Source organism: Nanorana parkeri, unplaced genomic scaffold (genome assembly GCF_000935625.1).
Source record: "Nanorana parkeri isolate BGI_ZX_2015 unplaced genomic scaffold, ASM93562v1 scaffold292, whole genome shotgun sequence".
In the NCBI taxonomy this organism is placed as follows: domain Eukaryota; kingdom Metazoa; phylum Chordata; class Amphibia; order Anura; family Dicroglossidae; genus Nanorana; species Nanorana parkeri.
This window is the reverse complement of record NW_017306560.1, coordinates 1,020,783-1,047,831: the sequence shown is the minus strand read 5'-3', so window position 1 is coordinate 1,047,831 and position 27,049 is coordinate 1,020,783. Positions and strand designations below refer to the sequence as shown.

Below are 27,049 nucleotides of genomic sequence, written 5' to 3'. Positions count from 1 at the left end.
CCTCCCTCCAAAGCCCCCCAGCACACATCATAAACTTCACCCCTCCCAAGCCCCCAGCACACATATTAATAAAGCCCCCATCTCTCCTTTTTCTTCCAAGCCCCCTCACCTGCTTTCATCCGTGCAGGGAGGAGGCACATCGTCTCGTCATGCCCAGGTGATCTAGCGGTGATCATTAGTAAGGTCTGCAGTAGACCTTACTAATGATCCATCATTTGGCTGGAGCTCAGAACTGACAGAGCTTCGGCCGGAGCCGACAGGAGCAGCTCTGCGGTCTGCATCCGTCGGAGATGCAGACCGTGTAGCTGCTCCCGCAAGTCAGGCATGCGGTCCGTGACCGACTTGTCAGCTGGCTGCGGGCCACTTAGTACCAGCTCGCAGGCCGGAGTTGGACCGCGGGCCGGTACTTTGAGACCACTGGTATAGATGGCGGAATCTGTTGCACCTTTTATATCTGACCACAGAAAATGTGCAGATAAATTGTAAGGTGTATGGCCAGCTTTAGACCCTAAATGTTACTGTTCTCATTATAAAATGCAACCTTAAAAAGTGGGGTGTTCTAGGTGGACACTGCTGGTGTAGCTAAATGGCTACTATAGTTTCAACTTTCAGTAAAAAAAATTAAATGGATCCCTTTTGATGTAACTTCCACGCTCCAAATCTTTGCACTGCTGCCAGTGCTGCCATCTTCTTTTGGTCTTCTTCCAGATGCGAAATCTAATGTCTAAATCTTCTCCATTAATTAGATATGGATGGTATAGCTCCCATACAAAGGTCTTCCCACCATCTGCAAGATGGCAGGATTGTACACTGAGCTGCACATTCCTGGAAAAATCATTAGCAGCCAGAGAAAGATGTTTTACAGCAGAAGATGCATATAGAGTCTCTTCTGCCATGAAACTATACCTTCGAACTAAATAGAAGTGTGTAATCACACATCTGCCTCAAGTTTGATAAGATAAAAACAGCCTATTGAATCTGGTTGTAATGCTTGTGAGATGTTGTCGTGCCCTGTGTGGCCACAAGATGGTTTTATACTGACTGCATACACAAGCAGGAGAAAACTTTGCTAAGAGACTGCTTGCCAATTTGCTGTATCAATTACTATATCCCCCGCAGGGAACCCTTTTTATGGGAAATATAAACTCAAGCACTGCCACATGTGGGAAAAAGCTTTAAAGATGATGAGAATAATGCGAGCTGTTCTGTGTTCACAGTGATTTATTGAGGTGCCTGCTTCTTATTGTCTGTGATAGGAAAGTAATGAACTGGGTCCAGGAGGGAGTCTGCAGGGTTGTACCCAGAAGAAGTGCCTCTTTTATGGTTTTGGCTGGTCAGGGATAAACTGGTCTGCACCCAGATTGCATATTTATGTCTTCAGATTATTGTACTGTATTTGCACTGCTGTACCACAGGGCTAGTGCAGCTAACCAGATAACCATTTTGATTTCTAACCCATGCTAGGAAACTGATGGCTGGCAATGTATTGGTTGCTATGGACAACGCAGGCACTTTTACTGTTGTGCAGTTGGCTTTTTATGTCTAATTTCATGACATAAATACGACCCCAAGTAGGCAAGAGTAATTGTGGAGTTTCCCACTTAGGAACGCCCACTAACAGTGATTGACATCAGTGTGACGTTCCTCCTCTCTAACATGGGCATGTCAAGGAGGATGGCAGCAGTGAGGATGGCAGATGCCCTTTGCAGCTTGAGGCACAAGAAGTGTGGTCCCAATGCCGATGCGCGCCATGGTGACAGCATCAAGCTGCTTCCTGGTCATACAGTCCATAAGGAAGGGGTGGGGTCACCCTGTCTTATTTGTAGTTTGATTGTTGTTTGGTCTTGCAGTGAAGTTTGGGAGCTAGTAGGACAGGCTCTCAGTCACATGATCACTGTGACAGCCCATGTAACACAGTGGTGTGGAATTCCTATCGCCCGACGCCCGGGACAGGCAGTTTTCGGGCGCCGGGCGAGTAGTTTGTACATTTAGCCCTGCTCTGGACAAGCAGAGCTGAATGTACAGTGTGGGCCTGTTTGTATGAAAGGAGCTGCGGCAATTGTGTCCGGCCCCTGCCGCCGTGGTTTTCGGGGTCTCCCGCTCCTCTGAGCTCACCATAGAGCCCGTTAAGCAGACGAAGAACGCCTGTTCTTCGTCTGCTCTGTGTTATCACTAAGATCGTGCAAGCAGGAAGCAGGACAGCGACTAATGACCCACCTCCGGATTTCCTGATTGGCCGGGAAGCGGGTCAGCAAGGAGCTGGCTTCCCGGCCATTCAGGAAACCGGGAGGCTGGTCATTAGTCGCTGCCCTGCTTTCTGAACATAGAGCCGGCTTCCTGGCCAATCAGTTCATTACACGCCGCCCGTTTTCCTGATTGGCTGGGAAGCCGTTTTCCTGGCCAATCACAATCAAGTCGGCCAAACAACATGAAGTCTGCTTCCCTGGCAATCAGGAAGCTGGGTAGCATGTAATTACCCGCTGCGCAGCTTCCTGATTGCCCAGGAAGCCTGCTCCATGCCAACGGAAGCACCGATACTCGGTATCGGCGATTACCAAAAGCAAAATATCAGTACTCGTACTTGATACCCAAAAACCTATATCGGTGCGTCCCTAGTTTTGATTAAAACTATTTTTTTGTATTGGGACAAGTAGATTGTCATGAGGGACAAGTAGATTCGGCCCCCGCTTTAGCACTTGGACAAGTCGTTTTTTTTTTTAATTTCAACACCCCTGTAACGCCTCCACTTATTGCCTCCATTTAATGCCTCCACAGCCTAGAGGGCTGTCTCCCGCTGGTGGGGAAGATTTAAAATAGACAACAAATTCAGCCATGATCTTAGAGTACTGGTGGCCTGCAATATAGAACATTTTTGGTTTTGGGATTAGGTAAAATTGGAAGTAGTGAAATCCACTCATCCTCTTTCTTAGTAGACCTTCCATTCCTGTCTAGCCATGAGGGTATGATATGGTTGTTTTTGCTAACATAGTAACTACATAGCTCATTGAACTGCTGTGCTGTAAATAGCTTAAGGGTTTAGAATCTGCTACTAGCTAGTTTAGCAGTAGGTAATATGCAAATTGTTGCAACAGAGCAGCAACTTTAATTACCCGAGCTCTGGATTAGACGCGTTTCAGTGTGCATGAGTTGCCATCAACAGATTTCTTCTGCCAGTGCTTTAGTCAGCAGCTTCAGCAAACAAACATGTCTCTTCGCATTTGATTAGCTGTCTGACTGTTGGGGCATTCATTTGCATTGGAAATGGGATTTAGTGTATTGTGTAAGGGCATCCTAATAATGTTGATTTTCTGGCACACGTTTGAATTGATCCTACCTCTTGTCAACGGTTCTGTCCCTTTCTTCAATCACAGTGGTGTAGAATTTTGCACCGACCAGGGGGATGACCTAGTTTTCTGTCACCATGACCCTAGCAGATTAATTAAATGTTGCTTGTCTTTTGTTTCTCTAGGAGTGTAGCTACACTATGGCAGCCAGGGGCTGATGTCAATTAAGTGTCTACTTAATTTATGTGACAGTGTGAGTCTGGTGTATTTAAAGTGGAACAGTGGGCAAAGAGCTGAATTCTCAGTTTAAAGGAGATGTTTATGGGGAGAGTGAAATACACTCTTCCCCATAATTAGAGCCAATGTTTGACACTGAAGCTGTCACACGTCCGCTCTATTGATCGGGAAGTCAGCGAACACATACCGCCAATCGCTGAGTTCCCGATCTCCCTGCAGAGAGAGTCAGTCACCACTTCCCACAGGGATTCCCCCCCTCTCCGATCCTCCAGTGCTGACTGGGGGGATGGACGGGGGGAGGGGGTTCTAGAGTGGCAGAGCCCAGCTGTCAGCGATGTGGATCCCAACAATATTGTTGGGATCCGTCCCAGCTGTAGTGTGGCTCTGCGCTGTCAGCATATAGCGGGCAATAGCTAGTTTTGGATCACAGGTGGACATAGTATATATCCTCCTGTGATCCTAAAGAGAACTATGGACAAAAAAGGTTGGCTTATAGTTCTCTTTTAACTGCATATGCTGTATGTACACTGTGTTACCTGCCAATAGCTTTTTTTTATTCTGTAAAGTTAGTCTTGTGATTTATGCACCGCTCCCATACAGCACAGTCAGTATCATCCTAATCCAGGACCCTCCGCAGCTTGTGACTTGACATTGAAGGGGCAATAACTCAATGTTGAGCTCATCCTTGTATTTGTTCCTCCTGTCAAGCAAGCTCCAAAGCATTTGGCAACACTGTGCATACAGTAAAGCCTGACTGCTTGCAGAACAGCCTCCTCTAGTCTTTATTGGACTCAGCAGTAATGTAGCGGTAAGAGGAAGGAACCACAATGTGCCACACAAGTATCTGAAGTGCCAAATGACCACGAAATTGGCAGAGGCTGCTGCACTGTAATGTAGTGGGAGGTAAGAGACAGGGGCCACTGGAAAGGCGAGTGTAAGAGCTTTTTTTCTTATTTTTGTTTACCCGGACGGGATTACTTTTTTTTCCTGCTAACTACATTGGTCCCACTTTTCTGGATAGCTTTTAGGGAGTTAGGCAGTCTCCATAACAATGATGAATGGGGTGACCTATGTCCACCCCTGATAGACAGACATAGTTTTAGAAGCACTTATCCCCTAGAATAGCCCTAAGTGGCCAAAACATTGTCTGATTTTTGTTATTTATCCATTGAATGGAGGGCAGGAACACTGTGTTTATGGCCACCCTAAAACTGTAAACTCCACTGTGGTAGGATGGATATCAATAGATTATGGAGCCTTCTTTGTGTACAAATATAATATATGCATACCTTGATTTGATATTGTAAATGCATTTCTGGTGAGTTGGTGAATGTCCATAGTTGTTCTTCTGGAAATAAAATGAGCAGCTCAACTTTTGTGATGAATATTCATCTGAAGAGCGTGCAGGTTTCATTCTTTACATCTGCAGCCTGTAACAGTTTCCCGCAATAAGGTGTCTGTTATCTGAAATATTCCTACATTTGCTCTTTGCTTAGAACAGTGGCTGAGTGCAAGCAACTTATCACAAGGAAAGCAATTTCTCACATCAAAAATCCTTCAATAATTCAAGGCATGTGTTCCAGGATTTTTCTTTGCTTGCTTCGAAAGAAAGCATGCAGCAGAGCAAAGGGTAGAATACGTGCGTACCATGTAATCAAGTGTGAAAGCCAACATTGTGTCTATAGATCTTTATGGAAATGTGAGCCAAGGTCATTGTACTTGACCGCTGCTCGACAACTTGTTATTTTACAGATGGTAATGAGCTGTGACTGGCAGACTTAGCGTTCTGGCATGCTGTAACTTACAGTCCACCAACAGCTGTTAAACCTTTACACCAGTCTCATTGAATCATACTGGTACTAAGAATTTACTTTATTTTCTAAGAGCCACCAATCGGATTCCAACATTTTGGCACGAGTAGCCCTTAGCCTTTTCATGGGAGTTTTTAATCTGATTATGGGTTAGGGAAGTGACAAACTTAGCTTAGACACTAATACATAAACCCTGTCATCATTTGTGAGCAGTTACAAAGGGAGAGTATAGTCTCTTGAGGGCTTATTCACACCAGCAGGTGTGTGCTAAGGTTCTCATAACACACGTCCTGTGACGCGTTGTACAACACATCCCACTTTTTGTTTTTTTCGTAAACCTTAATGAAACCTGACAATCTGACCGTTAACATTATGTGCTGCTTGAAAATGCCGTAATAACCTAATTTTTGTATTGCGTGTAATATACATGTATGTACATGGGTCAGCCATATTTGCTCATTTTATGTAGACCCTGCATTTTGCTTTACAGTACTGCACAATAATTTAGCTTTACTTTTGTCTCTTGCTAAACAAGTCTTTGTGTTGGCTGATCAATTGCAAGTGCTGTTTATCATGCATGCATAGATTGAAATAAGCTAATAGGCGTTCCTTCTAGTGACAAATATCAAAATCACTAAGACAATAATAAACACATGGTAGAGCAAAGCTGCCATGCACAGCTGCTCCAGATTTTGTCTGCTCCAGTTTTGATAAATTTGCCTCAATGTGTTAAATGTCTTCATTTTCTTTCTAAAACAACCACAGCCTGAGTAGGGAAGCCTTCCCTGCCAGCATGCTGCAGAGTGCAACCCTTGCTCTCTAGTGAAATTGTGATTTCATTGCAGGGGTCGGACGTGGCCTCTACTAATTCAGACCCATAGCTCTACAATCAGCAAAGCTCCTTGATGATTGGATATTTCTGACTCAGTAGGGGGAATGTTGGACCTCTGTAAGGAGGTCACCAATTCTCAACACTAACAAGATTTCCACTTTTCAGCATGCTGGCAGGACACAGGCTTTTCTGTAAGACTTTGCACACCTTTTCTTTTGATGCATCTGGAATGTATTTAGCTAATTTAAACCAGAATGTTCAATTGAGCTTTAAATTTACATATATGCATAGACCTTTTTTTTTTATGCAAGTGGTTTTAGGTCCCATATATACAAGCCACATTCCTTGTGACCAGTAAAACTCTGACACCTGGAACAGAGTCAGTCGATCCAAAAAGCATTTGCATCACATCATGCTGCAGAGTATCAAAACACAAGTAAACTGCAAGACTGGCTGTGCTCCATGCTGTGGTTCAGTTTCCCCGAGTGTCTGACAGTGAGAAAATACATACTGCTGAAGGCACTTCTGGCTGCCTGTGAGTATGAGATCTTGTTTTACTGAGAGTTAGTTAGTGATGTATATAAATAGAAAAGACTCCGGTGAAAATCATGGTCAGACCCAATCTAATAGTTGCTTTTTATTCTGCGCCATCTCTAGTTTTATGGGAATTCTTTTGGGATTCTTTTGAGAGAAAAAAACTGCTTGATGTGTTGTACTGCAGCAGTGGAGTAAAATCATTCCTTCTGCTATTAATCGGTGGCAATAGTTTTCACTACACCATGTGACTGCTAAATATAAGTAGATGTGTACACAACACAAAGGAGCTGTTCACCACGGACCATTTTAATGAGGATGTATAGAGCAAAGTATAAGACCAGAGACTTCACATATAGCAATAGATGATGTAAACAAGCCAGAGACAGAAAATCTCAGGTGTGAGCATACTGCCTAATGAGTGTGGTGGGAACCATTATACACACATAGCAACCAGTGCCATATTTGATTACTCTTATTTAATCAACTCCCTGGGTTTAGTTATGGTGATAAAATCATTTTGATGGTGTCCATTTCAGTTCAGGGATGCCGGACAGAGGTACCGTGTGCATCCCTCCCCCCGTCCAAAACCACCCCCTCTACTCCCAAGCCTAGGGACACCCACCTCTGCTATGGGGCTTTTCTACAATGACTTTGTCATTACTTTTTTTCTAGTTATGGACAGTTGGAAAGAATTCAAATTTAGCTGCAGCTAACAAATATTTTCATAATCGATTAGTTACACGATTATATTTTCTACTAATCGATTGGTTGTATTAAAAAAAATTATCTCTCAATAGTTGCCAACTATTCTCATAATTGATTATCGATTTAGTCGATTAGTTGTTGCAGCTCTACTTCTGTTGGTTTCTTGCTGCTGTCCTCGGCTTTGTTAGAGGTTTATCCTCACTTCCTGTCCTGCTGACCATGGATTTACCAGTCAGGAAGTGAAATAAAATCTGTAGCAGTGACACAAACAATGTACTGTACAAATCAGAGGATTCTTTTTTCCCCAAAGTGCATTATTTTGTATTCAGAAACCTTGAAGTGCAGTTTCTAATGTTTAATCAATCTTCCAGCAATGGTAAATGATGTTCTGTGTTAAGAACACCTCCAGGAATACCAACCCTATTGCACACATTTGTGTCATCAGCAAAAAGACATACATTGCCACCAAGCTTTCAGTTATGTCACTTGCAAACATATTAAATAGAACAGAACATAGTGCATAGCCTTTGGGTACATCATTAATAAGTGGTCTCTGAATGTACCCCATTTACAACCACACTCTGATAGCCATAGTTTAGCCAACTGAATACCCATTGAACCACCCAAGGGTTAAATCCTAGCTTGCACAACATTGTTATGAGATCATTAGGTGGAACCATGTCAAATGCTTCTGTGAAATCAAGATAGGCTATGTCTACAGCACCACCCTCATCCAATACATTTGTGATTTTAGTCAGTTAGATTAGTCTGACATGATCTGCCCTCAGTAAAACCATACTGCTTTTTGGGTCAAGCAAATTGTCTGTTTTTACTCACATACCCATTGTTTAGCAGTTTCCTACAATAGCCTCTTAAGCTCTTTTTTTTTACTAACATGTATAATTTGTTAAAACAATCTTTCTGGCAGTAAGAGAATTTGCAATAAAAATAAATTACCAGTTATTTTTGTCGTGTCTCTTGTAGAATTTTTCTTCCCCACTGGGAAGGAAAAGAGGTTTCCCAGGAGAAAGGCGCAAACCATCAGGTGGCTTGTAAGCCACTTTGTCTAGCACTTGTATAGTGTGAGATTTCCACAGTAGGTCCAGAAACTCTTAGAAAACACATTGGCATTTGGATAGGTAGAGTTGATAATAAATAAATATACACAGTCGGAATCCATTACCCAGAATGTCTGATTGAGAAATGAAAGAATGCCTGATCAATTAGTTTGCATATGCCTATTTCGTCATCTCTTCTTATTCTTTTCTAATCAGGCACTCTTTCATGTCTACAGAGGGCTAAAAATGACTATCCCTCTGTTTTCAAGGGAAAGAAATTGAAATGGCAATACTTTGCATATGTCCATTTCGTCATCTCTTCTTATGCTTTTCTATTGCAATTCTATTGCAATTTCAATTTTTTTCCATTGAAAATAGAGGGATAGTCATTTTCAGTCCTCTACCATATATCCGTAGACATCTAGTCTGTACCCACCTATTCCCCTTCATCATGCTGAGTGACGGCACAGTTTGTTACACATAGCAAAACATTAGGCGGGCTTCAAACCTGTGCGGTACAGTAATGTGCTTTTAGGCACAGTGCAGTTCATTAATTTAGAGTGGCACACTGATGCAATAGTACAGTAGTTTCCAACCACCCGTGCTGCAGCACGCCACAACCTGCATAGCACACTTGTTGTGCACTGCATCATGAAAATGGTGCAGGGACGTATTTCCTTCTGTTGTGGTGCAGTGGCAGCCCATTGTAAATTGCAGTGCACATGTGGTAACAGATTGTAAAAGTGTGACGGGGCCTTTGAGGCTTGAAACTTCTTTGTTGTAGTTTTCCCCAGGATAAAGTTGTATTAAAGTGTAAAACTTTTTTCCAGTAATGCATCCAGATCAAACAAATATACATTGGCCATCAAAGTATTTCTTTAAATTTTTGCCCATGTACTTACAGTCATCATTGTTTAGAACAGCTGGATCCCAACATTCTCACTCTCTCAGGTCGGCTTCCCTGCGCTTGTTGTCCAGTACAAGTATCACAATCTGGGATCAGGCTCAGAGTCCAGTAGCTGAAACAGCAGGCAAATTTGTGGCATAACAGGTCGAGTTCAGTACACAAGCAGACAGTAGTAGTAGTATAGGAGCAGGCAGAAGCGTAGTCAGTGAACAAGCTGAGGTCAGTAGCCAAAGGTATCGGTTATGAAGCAGAAGATGATGAGAGTAGTCTGTGAATCAGCAGCCAAAGGTCGGTACACGGGTATTATTATTATACAGGATTTATATAGCGCCAATAGTTTGCACAGCGCTTTACAATATAAGGAAGACATTACAGTCACAATACAATTTAAGACAAGATGGTAAGGAGGGCCCTGCCCGTGAGGGCTTACAATCTAAAAGGGAGGGGCAAGTGATACATGAGGAGGTAGCTGCGCGGGGATGATTGTTTGAGAAAGTGATTGTTCAGTGGTTAGGGTGAGGTGGGATAGGCTTCCCTGAAGAGATGAGTCTTTAGGGATCGCCTAAAGGCAGTCAGTGTGGGAGATAGACGGACAGGTTGGGGTAGAGAGTTCCATAGGATGGGAGACACTCTAGTGAAGTCCTGGAGGCGAGCATGGGAGGAGTTGATGACGGAGCTGGAAAACAGGAGGTCTTGTGAAGAGCGCAGGGGACGGTTAGAGTAATACTTTGAGACCAGGTTGGATATCTAGCCGGGGGCCAGAGTTGTGGATGGCTTTTTACGTGGTTGTTAATATTTTGAATTTTATCCTTTGTTAATAGCAAGAGTAAGGAATAGGTGGCCATTGTGTTTAGCTGTTAAGTCATTAGTGAGTTTTAGGAGGGCGGTTTCAGTGGAGTGTAGGGGGTGAAAGCCGGAATGTAAGGGATCGAGAAGGTTGTGATCAGCGAGGTGGCGGCTGTAGATGAGGCGTTCTATGAGTTTGGAGGTGAATGGCAGTAAGGAGATTGGCCTGAGATTGTTGAGGTCGGTAGGGTCCAATGATGGTTTTTTGGGTATTGGGGTGACCAGGGCATGCTTTAGAGGGGAGGGAAAGATTCCAGTAGAGAGGGAGAGATTGAAAATGTGGGTAAGAGAGTGTAGGATAGAGTATGAGGGTGACCGAAGTAGTGGTGAGGGAACAGGGTCCAGGGGGCAAGTGGTGAGGTGGGTGTCAGAGAGAAGCTTTGTAACCTCCTCTGTGGTGACAGGGTCAAAAGAGGAGAGTAACAAGTGTGATGGTGGGCCTGGAACATGACTAGGGGAAGGTGACTGCACAGTGGCGATCTGATCCCGAATTGTATCTATTTTGTTTTTGAAATGAGTGGCAATGTCCTGGGCAGTCAGCGAGTTAGTAGGTGGTGGCGGTGGGGGACATAGTAGAGAGTTAAAAGTGGAAAAGAGTTGACGAGGTTTAAATGAGAGTGTGTTAACGAGAGTAACAAAATAAGTCTGTTTGGCAGCACGGAGGAAGGAATTATATTTTAGGAGGGCAGCTTTATACCAGGTGAAATCTTGCAGAGAGCTAGTTTTTCGCCACAGTCGTTCAAGAGCGCGACTATGTCTTTTTAGATGTCTAGTTTCTTTTGTTTGCCACGGTTGTAGTGGACGTGGTCTAAGTCTGTGTGTAGTGAGGAGAGCCAAAGTGTCTACTGAGGATGCAAGTGAGCTGTTGAAGACAGAAATAGCCAGGTCAGGGCAGGACAGGGGTGAGATTTTGTCATAGAGGTAGTCAGTAGCAGACTGTTTCTCCGGGTGACAGTGTGCCGTGTAGGTGGATTCAGGGTTGGGGATAGGGTGAGGGTGAAACTGACAAGGTTGTGGTCTGAGAGGGGGAAAGGGGTGTTGGAGAGGTTGCAAGGAGTGCATAAGTGGGAGAAAACATGTTACCATCAGAGTGAGTAGGAGTGTTTGACCATTGTGTTAGATCAAAAAAAGAGGTTAGGTTAAGAAATTGAGCAGAAGCTGTGGTGTTAATGTTAGTAGCAATGTTAAAGTCACCAAGAATGATAGTGGGTATTTCTGAGGAGAGAAAGTAGGGTAGCCAGGCAGATAAGTCATCCAGAAAGTGAGATACTGGTCCTGGTGGCCGGTATATAACCGCAATCCTCAGTGACTATCACTTGTTTGACTGATGAAGGGGATCCTGTGAGACCCCGAAACGTTATTTAGAGTGTTCTACTTGCAACTAGTACGTTAATAAACACGTACTGAACTTGCTTTGGAGTGCCGGTGTCCATCCTTTTCTTATATTTTGTCAGAAGCCACCCGCTGACACCTGCTGCACCCACCTTCCATTTTTGGAGCAGCGGCTCTGAGTGCGATGGGTACACAGACTGTGTGCGCTTGTGTAGATGCACAGCTCATTAGCACTCACAAGGGTGGCTCCATAGGACCCTGCAAGGGAAAGGAGCAACTCTAAAGGTGCCCGTACACTGCTCGATTCTCGTACGAGAATCGGGCGAAATCCCGCGATCGTACGAGAATCGAGCAGTGTGAACTTTTCTACTGTACGGTCGCACGTCTTTTGTCGAGCCAACATGTTGGAAAACCCAATCGTGCGATTCTCGGAGGGTTTCTAGCCTGCTCACCCGATATCTGCGGAACGGGCCGGTGTGCGCACGCGCACACTGCCCGTTGTGCATTGCCGTCATCGGAAGCCCGCCCCTCAGCGGGGCGTGCTTTCGATGATCGCAAGTACGATCTGCCCGTCCAAGGTGGGCAGATCGTACGGGCTTTCAAGAAGCATACGACCATCGCAAGACAAAAGTCTTGCGATGGTCGTAAGGTGTATGGGCACCTTTACATAGGATATCAGGACCAGTACTCCAGGACCTGCTGATTCTGCAGGAAACTAAAACTTTGGAACATGAAGGAGCAGCATCCATTGTAAATCATTTCATCAGCATTTGAAATAACTTAAAACCTTGTGACTTCATTTCACTATAGCACCTATATAACTGTGACATGCTGAGAAGTGGCCATCCAACAGGGGCATTTAGAGGCGTTATGATGCATCGTTCACAGAGCGGAAGTCTTTCAAAAGGGGACTGACCTTTGTGCAAAAGTTTTCTATATCCTATTCCTTTACCGTTTCTGCTGTCGTACAGTGATGAAAGCAGTTGCCATGCTTTGCTTCTTTGTTTTGAGCTAAAAGTATTATCTAACATCTATGTTTGGTTGTGCTGATGTTTAGGAGATGACTGGACAAACACTAACATTTCCAGATTGTGTAAAATATCTATTGTGCTGTGTATATATCTTTCCTTCGCCAAGTGCTGTGAAATTGCAGGATGTTGCCGTTAACAAGAGTCTGCTGCAAGTGGGATGTGTTCCAGCAACAGCAGCGTCAGCTGAGCGATCAGGAGTCTTCTACCCTCCAGTATGGAGACGCTCTGCATGTCTCTGCTTCTCATGCTGCCACTAGACATTAATAAGTACACCGCATATTCGCTGCATAAATAAATATCTGATATTTGTGTTCGGATTCTACTTGCAGGTCTAAGTGTTTTGTAATGAGCCAAAATTTGCCAGCTGAGGTTTTTGAACAACTTTACACAGGGGGCATGTTTCCTTAAATACTGCCAATGCCAATATATATATATATATCTCATTTCATGGGTTATTTGTAATTCGTTCATCCATACTGCTAAAACTCCCATAAACAATTAGTGCCCTTAGTGAACTTTTCAGATATGACTTTCTGTTGTGATGTGCATAAGAAAAAAGGTGCTTTTATTGCCTTGGTTCTCCAACTGGTGGGCCGTGACCCAAAAGTGGGTCACCGCATACCTTCCACTTTTCTAGGTTAGAGGCTCCTCTGCCTCCCCCTAGTGCAACATTGTCAGTTCTCACGCCATTCAAAATATGCTGCCTGGCGCTGAATGTCCGCTTGGGCTATGACCGCAAGGGAGCTCCATACGTGCATTGCTTATAGCTCCCTTGCATGTCCTGTAGAGGTGCCTCGACCGGAGGAACATCACATTGTGGCTCCCTTCACCTCTACAGGGCGTGCAAGGGAGCTGTACCTGCAATGCACATATGGATGGAGCTCCGTCACAGCACAGCAGCCCACACTGGATCCCAGGCTGAGGATCCACTCGAGATCTCGAAGGTAGGGAGACTGGGTGGATGTAAAAAAAGTGTGTATGTGAGTGTGTGAGATTGTGTCTGTGGGTGTGTATGTATGTCAGTGTCTTAGAGGGCCCGTTCACACTAGTACCGTGCGATTAACGCACTGTACCACGCAATCGCACCTACCTCGCAATCTGGTGTGGGAGGTGTGTTGCGTTACCATTCATTTGAATGGTACCTCAAACGCACCTCCCACCCACAGTTCGTATGCCCGCACCAGAATGCGTGTTACCCTAATGCCGTGCGTTCCATTGCAGTGCGATTTGGGTCGTGACTTAATGACCAAGGACAAATGTGGGTCCTGAGATTACCCAGGTTGAGAACCACTGCTTTATTGTATTCTAATTCTCAGCTGCCTGCCTGTGTTTCTTCCTAAAAAAAACTAGAGATGTGATAATTTGAGACTGTATATCACACGTTTCTATCTTATTTTACATGGCTAAAGTCTCTTCAAAAAGATCCTATTTAAAGGTAGCACCTGAACAGAATTGCAGAACTAAGTATGTGTAGCAATATTTCCTTCATTCAACCTGTGGGCTGAATGAAGGAAATAAAATAGATTCCTCCGTCAACTCAGCATGGATGAAGAAATCTCCTCTTGTGAGCATTCTATTCTGACAGCTGCCAACGGCCGCTGTCAGAATACCCAAATGGTGCTTGCAGCCACATTCATTCAAAAATTATCCAACATGTTCCTTGGGCGAAGGTTGATCTAATGATTGATTTCTACCAATGGAATAGGGTCACCAACTTGGCAAATTATGGCCAATTCCTGCTGAATCGGCTGAGGTTTGCTCCATGTGTACCCTGCTTTTGCACTGAAATTTGAGGATTGTGTTTCTCTCATTAACTTCATTAACATACAATTTTTGTTAGCTTCTTCTATGTGAATGAGAACATGTAACTAGTATAAAATAGGTGTTGTCCCAATTTGGCTACCAAAGTGGAAATACACTTTTAACATCACAGAGCTGTTGACGATCATGATTTTCACAGTGTAGCTAGTATTCGTTCATGTTCGGAGAGAAGAGGATCTTCCAACCTGTTGGTCACTGTCATTTATGGTAGTGTATGTGTATGTATGTATTGCAAAGTGGTGCATTATCTGACAGAAATGCAGGGGTGCCAATATTTTTGGCCATGACTGACTGTGTGTGTATATATATGTGTGTGTGTGTGTATATATATCAGATGTCTATGTTAAAGTCTGTTACAGGCTTGTAGTGATTTTGTGAGTAGAAAGCCGGGCTGGCCCCAACGAATATATAATTGGATATATATTTTAGTACAAGGCTCACTTAATAGTACTCTAGAATGTAGATAATCACTTTGTGCTTCCTGAAATAGAGAGGTTGCAGCTCTTGTAGTCAAGCCAGAGGTTGCAGAGGATCTGTCCCTTTTCATTACTGTGTTGGCCTTGACATAAAGCACTCTCTGTCCCTCAGTACATCGGCTTCCTGTTTTGATCTCTTTCTCTAAGCTTTGATGTAATCCAGTTTTCTACACACAGTAAAACGATCCCATCCTCGCAAAGTAAATATTGCTCTGTGTCAAATGTTTCTGATCTGTATGCTTGTCAGTTGAGGCATTCTCTCTGTCCACGCCTATGCACCTTTGTTCTCACGCACTGCAAATAATTCCTGATTGGTTGCTGTGAACAATACCTCCATTTTTTATTTTTCTGCAAGCATTGCAGAATGGATAAAATACATTGGTGCTTGTTCTGGTCTAGTGTATAAAATGTTATTGTAAGGTTAAAAGGCACATTTCCCAATGTAATACACTGGCTTTTCTGCTGCCACGGACTATTGGGTCTCATTCTGAGCCTAATCAGAATGTGGACACAGCTGAGTAAACTATTGTACATCTCTATCTTTCTGCTAGAACCCATTTATGAGATCTCTATTGCAGTTTAATATTCTTCAGCTGTGGTCATCATGTCACATCCTGGATTTGTTGTTAGTGCTACTTCTCAGCCTTTTCAAGGCTTATATGATATACAAGGTACACAGGACCTTGACATCTTAAATCAAGCAAGGATAGTCTTCATTTTTTTTTAGGGTCAATGCTGTCACATATAGAACATTGGTCATTGTGAACTAGTGGCATACATTTTTTTCCACTTGATATCTTTGAGTACTTCACTTGGGTTTGGAATGTAAGAATGTTTTGATTTGACAGAAATGATCATTGTCCAAATAGGATCTCTTATAGTTCCTAGAATATCCAATTTTTATAAGCTGCAAGAATTTGAATGCTAGCAAGATAATAGGAGAAAGTCCCTTCTTATATATTTCCTTGACTTGTGTAATGCTCATCAGTGATCAGTAATCATATCGCTTAAGCAGGTACCAGTTTTATACCAATGGTATAACAAAAATATACATTTTGAGTTTAAAAAAAAAAACAAGTATAAAGCTTAAGGGCCCATTCACACAGATGCATTCAGTAATGCACGGTACAACTACACATTATCGGCTTACACTTCAATTAGTTATGAGTTGCACCCCAACTCGTTTCACTGCACCTCAACACATGCATTTCAGAGCACGACAAGGCACAGATGCGAACCACTTTGTGTGTGGTGCATTAGGACAAAAAAAGGGCTAAGTGTGGGTTTTTTCACTATAGCATGTTGTATTAATGTGCGTTCATTAAAGGAACACACAGCCTGACTGGGCCCTAAAAAATATAAAATAGTACAATTGTCTCTAAACTCTAAAGCATTATAGTTTTTTTTTTTAAGATCCAGTGGGGGTTTAAGCATTTTGTGGTGTGGTTTCCCACAAGTGCTTGGTTCAAAGTAATAAATGCTACCATATATAAAAAGTAACCAAACCATTACAAATGGAAACAGCAAAGGTGATAATGGAGCTTAACCTGAGAGAAACACAGGATGTTCTTAGATCAGGGAAGAGCTTATAAAATATAGATAAAAAACATACAGTAAACACCCCGTTATCTGGGATCAACGGGGATTTGTAGATTCCGGATAAATGTAGTTTCTGGCTGCTTGAGAGTTACTATTAAAAATAGGTCTAACTAATGCCATACCCCATACCGTACCATATCATAACATTGACTTCATATTAATATTGAAATGCAGTAATCAAAAGCAAATTAAGACAAATGGACACAATCGTTTCCAGGATAATGCATGCCGCAGAAACAGGATTTTTTTTCTGGTCAGATTAGAGTTCTGGTTAGTTGAATACCTGATAAAAGAGAGAGGAATCTATCCAAACTGGAGGACAAAATCTGGAGCAGCTGTGTATGACAACCAATCAGCATCTCTCTCTCATTTTCAAATCTTAACTGAACAAACTGGAGAGAGAAGCTGATTGGTTGTCATACACAGCTGCTCCTGATTTTGTCCTCCAGTTTGGATAAATTCACCTCAGAGAGTTTACTGTTAGTTTACTAATTTCTATTGGGATTGTAGTCCATCACGGGAGTGAGCTTGGAGCGGTGGCTACTTTACATTACACACATGGACCATGGGGAACAAAAGTAGTCACCCTCCATAAGGAAGGACAGTGCCAGTATGAATTCAGAGATGATTTGAGAATCTATAGTGATACACAAATAATATACATTTTTGTTACTAGTTAAGGTACTTGAATGTATCTTTAAGATTTAACGCCTGAGTTTAGTGTCTCTTTAAGTTTTGGATACAGTTTGCAAGGGTTAGAATATCTCTTGGGTTTTTATTATGGTCTTTATCTCTGTTACAGAGCTTTCTCCTTATTTCCTATCTCGGTGACACCTGTCCACTAGGGAAATAGACAGCAATAACCACTTCCCATTCTGCTGGTAAAAGAAAAAAAAAAAGCGTGCTCTCAACTTGGATATAAGACAACAAATCTGAAATAGTTTCAGCCCTGCTACACTCTATCAAGAACATAAAAAGAAAATGTCTAGAGTTCCATTTCATTCGCAGGAAGCAGATTTGTGTGTGCAATAAAGACCACTTCTTTTGTGTGTGTGCGCATTAGCTTAGATACACACAATATTTTCTGGCTTGTGGCTCTAGAGACATAACATACGTCACTCTTCTCCTTGGTTCACATTGCAGTTGGTTCACATTGCAGTTTTCTTTACATGTGTGCCAGACATCCCTAAAGATTTCCAGGAGGAGATTGGCATCTTGTACAGGGTAGCAGCATGATCAGGAATGTAAGGTTTAGCATTTTGGGTCACTGTTACTGTATTTGTGTAGATTCTGTTGGCTGCTCTAGCGAGAATCCTTGTTGATTCCCAGTAAGCAGCTGTGAAGTCACTAATGAAGTCCCTGCAGAGCTGTCATATCTCCAGCTTAAGAGCATTCTGATTATGAGCAGAGAGTCCTGTCGAGCTTATATATATAGTCTCCCATGGAGCTATGTCAATCAGGGGCATAATGTGCAGCAACCACTGTACAATTTGCTGGAGCATATTCGCACTTGTAACAATGTTATTCACCAGCATATATTTGAATCCACATGTTGCCCATCCTGAAAAGATTGCTGCAGAAAGGCTAGGCTAGAATGGTGACTATTACTGTTACATTCTGTTAATTAGGACATGAGATGCACTTGCTGGCGCCATTAATAATTTGCTTTGGGTGAATAGAGCTCACAAAGGGACTGAGTGCAAATAAGGGGTTCACACTTAACAATGTCAAACCAGATTATTGATGACACGGCTTGATGCCTGAAACATCCTTTGTGAGCCTATCTGAGTAATGCTGGGCACACACCTTACAACCATTTATCTTACGAACATGCCACACAGCCGCCGACAATCGTACGATTCTTGGCGGGTTTCCGAACATGTTCCTAAGGTAAAAGTCGTGCGACCTTACAGTAGCAGAGGTCGCACGCCTTCCACACACCTTGCGATAATTTCCCGCGATTATCGTACGATTATCGCAAGGTGTGTGGGCACCTTAAGGCTCTAAAAGGATTAACCAAGTGCTACCTTGTGCTTGTTATGAGCAATCAGTAGAAAATGCTCAGAGTAGCTTCATAACTAGTTAGAAATTAGATTTTTGCAAAAAAGAGCTGGAATAGCAGTTCGTTTTATAAATCTTACCTTAATAATAATCACTGAACGTCCATAGTTGCAGTCATTGGGGGGAATTTACTAAAACCGGAGCTGCTGTGCATAGGTAACCAATCGGTATATGGACAATATCACATTTTCCTCTTGCAAACTTTTTGCTCTGGGTCGCTTGGCAGCCTTTGTAATCCTGCACCAACATTCTTTTAATTTCCTTACATCAGACAAGTGTGTTTATTGTGAGTGTGTTTTCCCCTTTATTATATTCAAATAACAACATACTGAAGACCTACAACAGAAACACTAGAGACAAGTCCCTAGGCCTTACTGCACAAGCAAAACATAAGTTGTATGCCAAGGCATGACTATTCGTATGACTAGCAAGAGTATGCCTGTAAACAAACTATTTTACTAGAGTGCATTACAATTAAAATCAAATTCTGTGTTGCTTTTGTCATAATGACCATTGCTGTGTTGTTTGATTTTACTAAATTGTCAATGGTTGCCTTATTTTTGCAGAAAGATCTGGCGTTAAAACCACCAGAGCGAAAAGAGAAGTGGGAAAGGCATCCTAGCAAGAAATCCAGAGAGTCAGGAAAATATATCTCTGCGGAGCCAAGTGAAAATGGACACAATCATGATGCATGCAGCTCAGAAAGAGAGATGGAGAGAGGAAAGGAGCGTGACAAGAAGAAGTACCCTCTTAAGACAATAAATCAGGTAAGGAGTCAAAATTGTCCGTTCATGTTGTTTTCTCATCACCCGTGGCTTTGAATATGATCAACATGGCATTTCATGAACTGTTGAATGTGTCTTTAGGGTGAGCCTTTCATGAAAGAAACATGGGGGCAGCCATTGCTGACCACTTTCTGAAAAGCATAGTTGCTTGATTGTTATGTAGATCCTGCTAGGTTCGATCATTTTTAAGTCAATGATCCAGAGCAAGAACATCGATGAGGGAAGTCAATCACAGATGAACTTGCACATACCAGCAAAAACGCACATCAGGTGCACCTACTTACGAAAACGGTGATTGTGCTACACATGTTGAGTGAGAACAATAATTCTAGGGCTAATGTTCACGGTCAACTCTAAAGCAAAGCCTATGGACAATTTGGGGTACTGTATTTTGTCACCATTTCATGGACACACACAATTTTAAGCTTGGCATGTTGGTTATCTATCTACACGGCACAGCCTCCTCTTTTATATTTTACCAAAAAAAGGGCATTATTGTGTTTTTGTGCAAATTAACTTGTGTATTTTTTACAGAAATTTGGGGTTTGATAAAGAGCTAATATTTGCAACTGCCACGATTTTATTTTACAGGGTCTGTGCTTTCAGGAAATGTATAACTCTCTGGGGTTTTAAGTAACTTTCAGGCCAAAAAGATGCATTATAATGTGTGTGCAAATAACGCCTTGGCAGCGCAAAGGGTTAATCACTGTTTTGGATTTGGTGAAAATCTATGTTTAGAGGTGTCACTTTTGGAATGAAGCAAGAATGTTTGTATTTAAAAACAACATATATCATCATAATATGATTGGAGACATGTGGCTGCTACATTATTGATGAAAGAAAATGGGTTTTCCATAGAAACTGTAATGGTTTGTTGTGCCTGCTCATGTACGAGGCGGTACAGTAAACCACTGCAGTTCTATCTGAGTGTTCACTAATGTGTACATTTCTTTTCTGCCAGTACAGTACACTAATGGGTAGGCTTTTGGCAAATTGAAGCTAGCACATTGCTCCCCAATTCTGTCAAGTCTGTGAATTATTTGTGTCAGTTTTATAGCAGAGGGAGTAGATGAGGTCTGTCAGGTCTCAGGGAAAGGAGCAGCAACACACTGTGAAGAGGGCACAGATGGTTGTCCCTTCTACTGCAACAGTAATCTGTGGCTGCATCACATTCACAGCTGCTCACCCAATCCACCGGGAGATCCCCAGCCCAGAGTGCAGGAAAGAGAAAGGCAGCATGGCAAGCTTAACATACAGGATCCCCGGTCAAGCGTAGAATGGAGCTGCTTTTTCATCCTAAGATCTTGCTTCACTAGTCTACAAATATTGGCGTCAAATTGAATATAATAAATCAGCAGAAAAGATATCTTGTTTAAATCAGTATATTAAAGTCCAATTCTAGGATGAAATAATAAAAAAATCCTACCACCCCCTACCCCCCACTGATTGCTGGGCTCAAACAAAAATAGTCACCTTTTTCACTTCCCTTAAACCACAGTCACGTGATCATCCAGTGCTTGGTCCTTCTCTTTGTTTACTTCCGGTTGGGGTCCTTCTACCAGTTGTCCACATTACTTCCTGTGTGATGGGGATAATTCCCATTTGGCTGTCCACTATAGGGGTCCTCTAAGGATCCAGAAGACCACTGACATCAGCTCAAGGGGACCAGCCCACAAGGGTTATTGTGCACTGCTAAATAAGCTGTCCCCATCGGTTGAAACAGCCCCAGTAAGGGACCTAAATGGCGCCCTCGGGTCAGTAAAATTTGCTTCACCAGGTAGGAAAAATGATACACCTAGCAGGATAGGTTAGAGAGGGGTAGGAAGGAGGGATGGTAGGTAGGTGGGCTTTAAATTGTCTGCTGGATATAAATTATGTACAAGCTTTGAATAACTTTAAAAACAGGCCGTACTTGTTAAGATTGGATCAAACATTAGGACCTACAGATTTAAGCTCATATCTAGAAGATCCAGACTTGCATTACCTTCAGCTAAATGTTGTACTGTACATAGGCAGATATAGTCGACATAGAAATGGCTTTTCCATACCCGATAAGGTCGGAAAAGGAGACCGGTCCATCCAGTTCAACCTTTGTGTGCGTCAGTTTGAGCTTTGCAAGAATATACAGTGCATGGCCATGTGCCCATTGAGGAGGGCATTCTCTGTAGTTCATCAATCATTTGTTTCCAGTTTAAAACGCAGACCAGCAACACACTAGCAGTCTAAAATGTCATATAATCAGCATCTTTTTTGGCTCCTTAAAAGAAATAGTAAAGAAACATTCCCTGGAGGCATAGCCTTGGGCAGCATCAATTCATCAATATATTACGCTGGTAGTTCTGCACAACAGATACGCTCTTTGGGAAGGCCAACGCTGTTCTGTCATATTGCATAATTCAGACCATTCATTTATGCAAGCAGAGATGGAGCTTTAAGTTCTAGCCTGCTGAAAGCTACCATTGCAGTATTACTTTGCAGGCATGTTATACAGGATTGGATCTACAGGAGCCTGATCTACCCACTTATGGGGAGCATATTTTTCTATTGCTACTCCAGTTTCACATAGAGGTTCAGCAATCTCTTTTTATTAGATATAAATGCATAAACAAACTATGGAATGTTTACTTTGTAGACCTCCTAAATGCTCAATTAGGCGATTTTCCCTTGGTTTCTAGAACAGTGAACTCTAAGCAGACTGCTAAATACAGAGCTAAAATACACAGCGAGCTGTTTTATCAAAGTTTGTGTTTCTGTCCATCCAGTCCTGAGATTTACACCACCTTGCCAGACAGCAGAGCCAGGGTGGTGCTCTTACTGTTTTCTAAGCAATATTAAAGCCCATTTCTACCTTTGTAAATGATTAGCATTCATTGTGGTAATGTAGAGGCGCAGTGATGATGTATATCTTTGCACATTTTGATGACTCACATTGCAAGCTTTCTTAAATTGTACGTACTTTTGAGTAGGCCTGAGTCCTACAGATTTTCTCCACAGTAAACTCAGTCTGACACAGGTCAGATTGTAAAGCAGCTGACCCCTTCCCTGTGAGTCATTGTAGCAAGATCACTACGCGCCAGCTCTGCCTTTCCGGGACACAATACACCGTTCATGAGGGGATTGCCACTACAAATACTAATGAATAGGGGGGGAGAGCTCCGAGGGAGAGTGTTAATTTACACAGACTGCTTGCAGAGCACAGAGACGGCCATTTCTAAAGGAGCCATGAGGAGATGAAGAGGACAAAAAAAAAAAGTCAGTTTCTGAGTTCATGCACAGCAACGGTATATGCCTCCTTCATGTACACTCTGTGTACACTGCTGGCATATGTATTTTGAAAATACCTCCACAAAGGTGGAAATGGGCTTTGAGCAGTATAGGTCACCTTCTGGTCTCCAGCCTGTAATTGGACAGTGAAGAAGCAGCAGTGCTCTGAAGAGGGGAATCATTCTCCCTCATTCCCTGTGTTCATTTTCCCTCCTCCTGTTGGCATGTCCTTCATAAGCACATGTGCATGCAGCACTCCTGATAGGCCAGTAGTGCTGGTTCTCCCTCACTCAATCTGACTTCTGATTCTCGAGATTATTCAGGTACTTACAGGGGATTTCAATTTTTAAAAAAAATAAATACAGATCATCATTCATTATTTTTTAATATCTGCCTGAAGTTCAGCTTTATTATTGTCAGGTTCTTCAGCTGATCTTTAGTGATCACAAGTGTCAGCAATGTGATAAAAGTAGTAAAACTGTAAGTCTTTGTTTATTATAAACCCTGTGCTTGGCAGTAAAATTGGTTAATGTTTAAACTGCCAGGAATGTATGGTTTGGTTTAGATGGTGATCCAGCATGTTCTATCAAGCAGACATATGCTGTGTGAATTGTGACCAACAGGACTCAACTGACATCTGACCACTGTTTGGCACACCACTCCACTGTTGGGAACACCACCCCACCTTGCCCCACCCTACCTCAGCCCTGTTTGACAAAAATCTATCTTTCAATCTTCTTTTGTTGAAGCTGCCTATTAGCTACGTCAGTGTCAGGTTTTCTGACAGTGGCACACCGTCAGAATACAATAACTGGCAGGGGGGTCGAGCGTTTTCTTGTTCAGCCCTCAATGCTGAATAAGAACAAATGTACAGTGTATGGCCAGCCTTCTCCCTGCTGTCTATTTAAAAGGTTTTTTTTTAATCGTGCTGACCGTGATTATCAATTCAGTTTTTCTGCACTCAGCTATGCAAACAAGGAAGTGTGCAGCCACACACTGACATCAGGAAGTGAACTCTTGTATAGGTCACAGGAAAAGGGGAAAAATTAAACTCTTCATGACAGAATGGCTTTGTGGTAACAGAAAAGATAGCGGTTTCCTTGATGGAAAATCATTTACGTTGCATATGTTTCTCTTTTCAGCAGAATGCCTGTAAATTGGATGAGTTACCCTTCTCAGCATTGTGTGAACTCATACCTGTCACATTTCTGAGATGGGTAAAAGGGATGCCTTTCAGGCACAAGTGGATATTCCTTTCCTTTTGTTAAAGATGGTTAGAACATGTAAGGGAGACAATACTTCTGGCATGTATTCATCATTCACATTAAGGCACAAAAACTTGCATTTATTGTGTATTTTAATTGTTGCTTAGTAAATTCTATCGTGGTTTTGATGATTATATATAATATATGCAACAAGGTGACCATAACTTGGTTAAATGCAATATGAAAAAGTTTTATTTACGGATCTGCAGATCAGACCTAAAAGATACAGAGTAGGGGTTTACAAAGTACCAATGCTTGCCTTCTTTCAGGTGTTTTTTAGTTATTTTTTGCACGTTTTGTTCATTAGCATTTTTTGTACGGCAGACCATGTTTAAAGCTACACATGTGAATTATACATGTTTTCTATACATTGGACAGTGCACTGAAATCTGGCAATACATTGCTCGAATTTCGTCGGAGTCCTGCTGACCCGCCGAAAAATCTAGCATTGTGTGTTCTCTTGGGGATCCCCCATTTGACAAAAGTCTACTTCTCAATCAATTTTTGTCAAAGGAGCTTGATTCTTAGCTGAGCAGTGATGGGAGCCAATCAGCTGCATTCACTGTTCGGCTATTCTGACTGTGGCACACCTGCAGCTGTCAAAACACAATAGCACAGGGGGAATGGATGCCATTGTACAATATGTGTGTCTGTGTGCTCATTGGGATATAAAAACCAAAAAAACCTGCATTCAGAAGGCGGCAGCATCACCTCATGAACTCTGTGCAGCCGCTGCTCCACCACCCTCTGAAAAGCGGATCCACCATGGATCCTATGTATCATAGATGCAGCAGCAACAAAAACTCAATAATTTCATATCTGTCATCGAGTCAGTTTTGGGATAGGTCTTAAGCTGGCCATACACTGGTAGATTTTTTTTTATGAACCTTCATACAAAAATGTAATCAGAACAATTCAATAATGCCATCAGAGACTTGAAGAATGTTGTTAGAACCAAACGAAATTTCAAACATTCGATTTTGGAAGGAATGAAGTTTCCCTAACAAAAATCCCATTCACTGTTATAATTCCATTCATTCAAAAACAAATTTCCCTTCTGCTCCTTTGATTTTTCATCACTGTGGTTGAACTTGTCGATTTGACCCATCAGCTATTAGAAAATCCAACCAACATTTCGAAAACACATTTCTTTGAAGGAAATTCTACATGTGTATGGCCAGCTTTAGTTCTGCCTACCAAGAGGTTACAGTTGACAGTAACAGGTGTGGTAGATGCTTTCTCTGCCTGGAAACAAAGGCTGATTTCTCTGTGAAATGCATGCTGGCAGGGGAGTTCACTAGAGAGCGCTTTGGCCTCAGGCACAGCCCTTGGCAGCCCACGGACACTCGGCAAAGACATGTGGCCTCTTATTGTTTATAGACATACACAGCAAGCATTTAGGATTCTCCTTTTTTGTTCTATCCTTTCATCTCCTAAAGTCAAGCATCCTGCTTTGATTTGCTTCTAGAGGCAGCTATATTGATCAGCCAGTCTGAGCCACTGTACGCTGTGTGTAGCAGTCTGGTTCTTCTTTGTTTAGCTGGTAATTGATTCCCAATATCCTGGTTATATTTATAACTAGTGAGATTACCTTCTGAGTTGTAATCTATTTTGTGGGCACCTTTAGTTCTTAGTGTTACATTGATCCTGGTTGTCTGTCAGACTGCATCTTTCATGGAGATATGTGGTTAAATCATAACCTTTGCTGTTCTGATTGATGGCTTTTCTCAACTAGGGTGCCTCGGAATGCTCACACAGTGTCATGCTTTTCCATGGTTGAAGCAGGCCACCAGCACCATGGAAAATAATTATGCCAATCCAGGGAGGGTGGGGCCCATTCAGAAAAGGATGGTAGTTCACCTTCATCCAGGCTTCTGCCTTCTGCCCTCTGACATGCTGCATCATCTGCAGCTCCTGATGATAGGACTTTGATAGGGGAAGGGGTGGGGGGAGATGAGCACTCTAATGTGAAGGCGGGTTTGATGAGCTTATGATGTGAAGGGGGACTAGAGATTGTGATGTGAACGGGATTGTTGAGCTTCTGGGTGGTAATTCAGGAAGGAGGTGGTAGAATTAGAAGGGTAGGGATGGGCTTTACCTAGGCGTCTTAGCTAGCCGACACCTGTTATGTGCCCATTCTTCTTAGGAGCATGTCATTGTTTCATCCTGATGAGTCTACTGTCATTGTGCAACAGTCTGACCATACATGGTGATAAAGCAGTTCATCGACTACCGTAGTAGAATTAAAGCAGCTGGCCATACACTGGTAGATTTCCGAACAAATGTTTGTATGAAACATCTTTTCAGACCGTCCGATAATGCCATCAGAGATTTCACGTATGCCGTCCAAAATTTCATTCGATTTTTATTTCGACTTAAAATTCAATTTTGGAATAAGTGGAATTTCCCGAACAAAAACCACATTTACTGTTATAATTTTTTTTCTTCAAGAAAAATTTCCCATGCTGCTCCTTTTACTTTTTTCGTCACTTCGGTGCAAATTGATCATCGATTTGACCCCAACTATTAGAAAGTGGAGCGAATGTTCTGAGATCTAAAGGAGGAACATAAATTGTTGATTGATAAACCGGATCTACTTGATGTACTTGATGAAACTATCAGAGAGTTCCAAACATAGGATATTTTTACTGGTTTTATGATTGGATGTTTCAATGATTAGGCAAATGAGACCTGCAGCAGGCAGGTGTTAAAATATGTTACAAGTATTCTAATATTTGTACTACTGTATGTTTATGGTTACAATGTCTGTGGGAACCTTTAGCAGCAATATGAAACAAACCATAGCTGGAAACATAACAGTTGGTTGTACACATCGCAGTCACTGCATAGTAGAGCTGCAACAGTTAATCGATTTAGTCGATTTGTTTTCAGCAGTGTGCTTTGCATGACAAATTTACAGTACCATGCCATCCTCTTTACACCTGCTTTACCTGTGTTTTAATGATCAAATTGATTGATTTTGAATTTATTGATTTCTGGCTCCTGCTTTTTACCACCTCCAGAGGACAGGGGAAGATATAATGCCTGCCACTTGAATGGGTTTTCCTTTAGTACTAGGAGCTGCTTCCCTCACCCATTGCTCCTCTCCACGGTAAAGCATGGAGATTTTCACAAGATGATTCTAGGACAGTATATATTTTGTTTAACATTAGGGGCTTTTCTAAAACAACAGGACAT

General features: G+C 42.3%; 1 protein-coding gene across 1 annotated transcript in view; it reads left to right on the top strand.

The window, feature by feature from the left end:
- FBRSL1 (fibrosin like 1) overlaps positions 1-27,049 on the top strand; it is a 515,094-nt gene that overhangs the window by 191,773 nt on the left and 296,272 nt on the right. The window contains exons 3-4 of the mRNA XM_018557615.1: positions 19,104-19,311; positions 25,062-25,076. Of these exons, the coding sequence (XP_018413117.1) occupies positions 19,104-19,311; positions 25,062-25,076 (223 nt within the window). The remainder of the gene's footprint in view (positions 1-19,103; positions 19,312-25,061; positions 25,077-27,049) is intronic.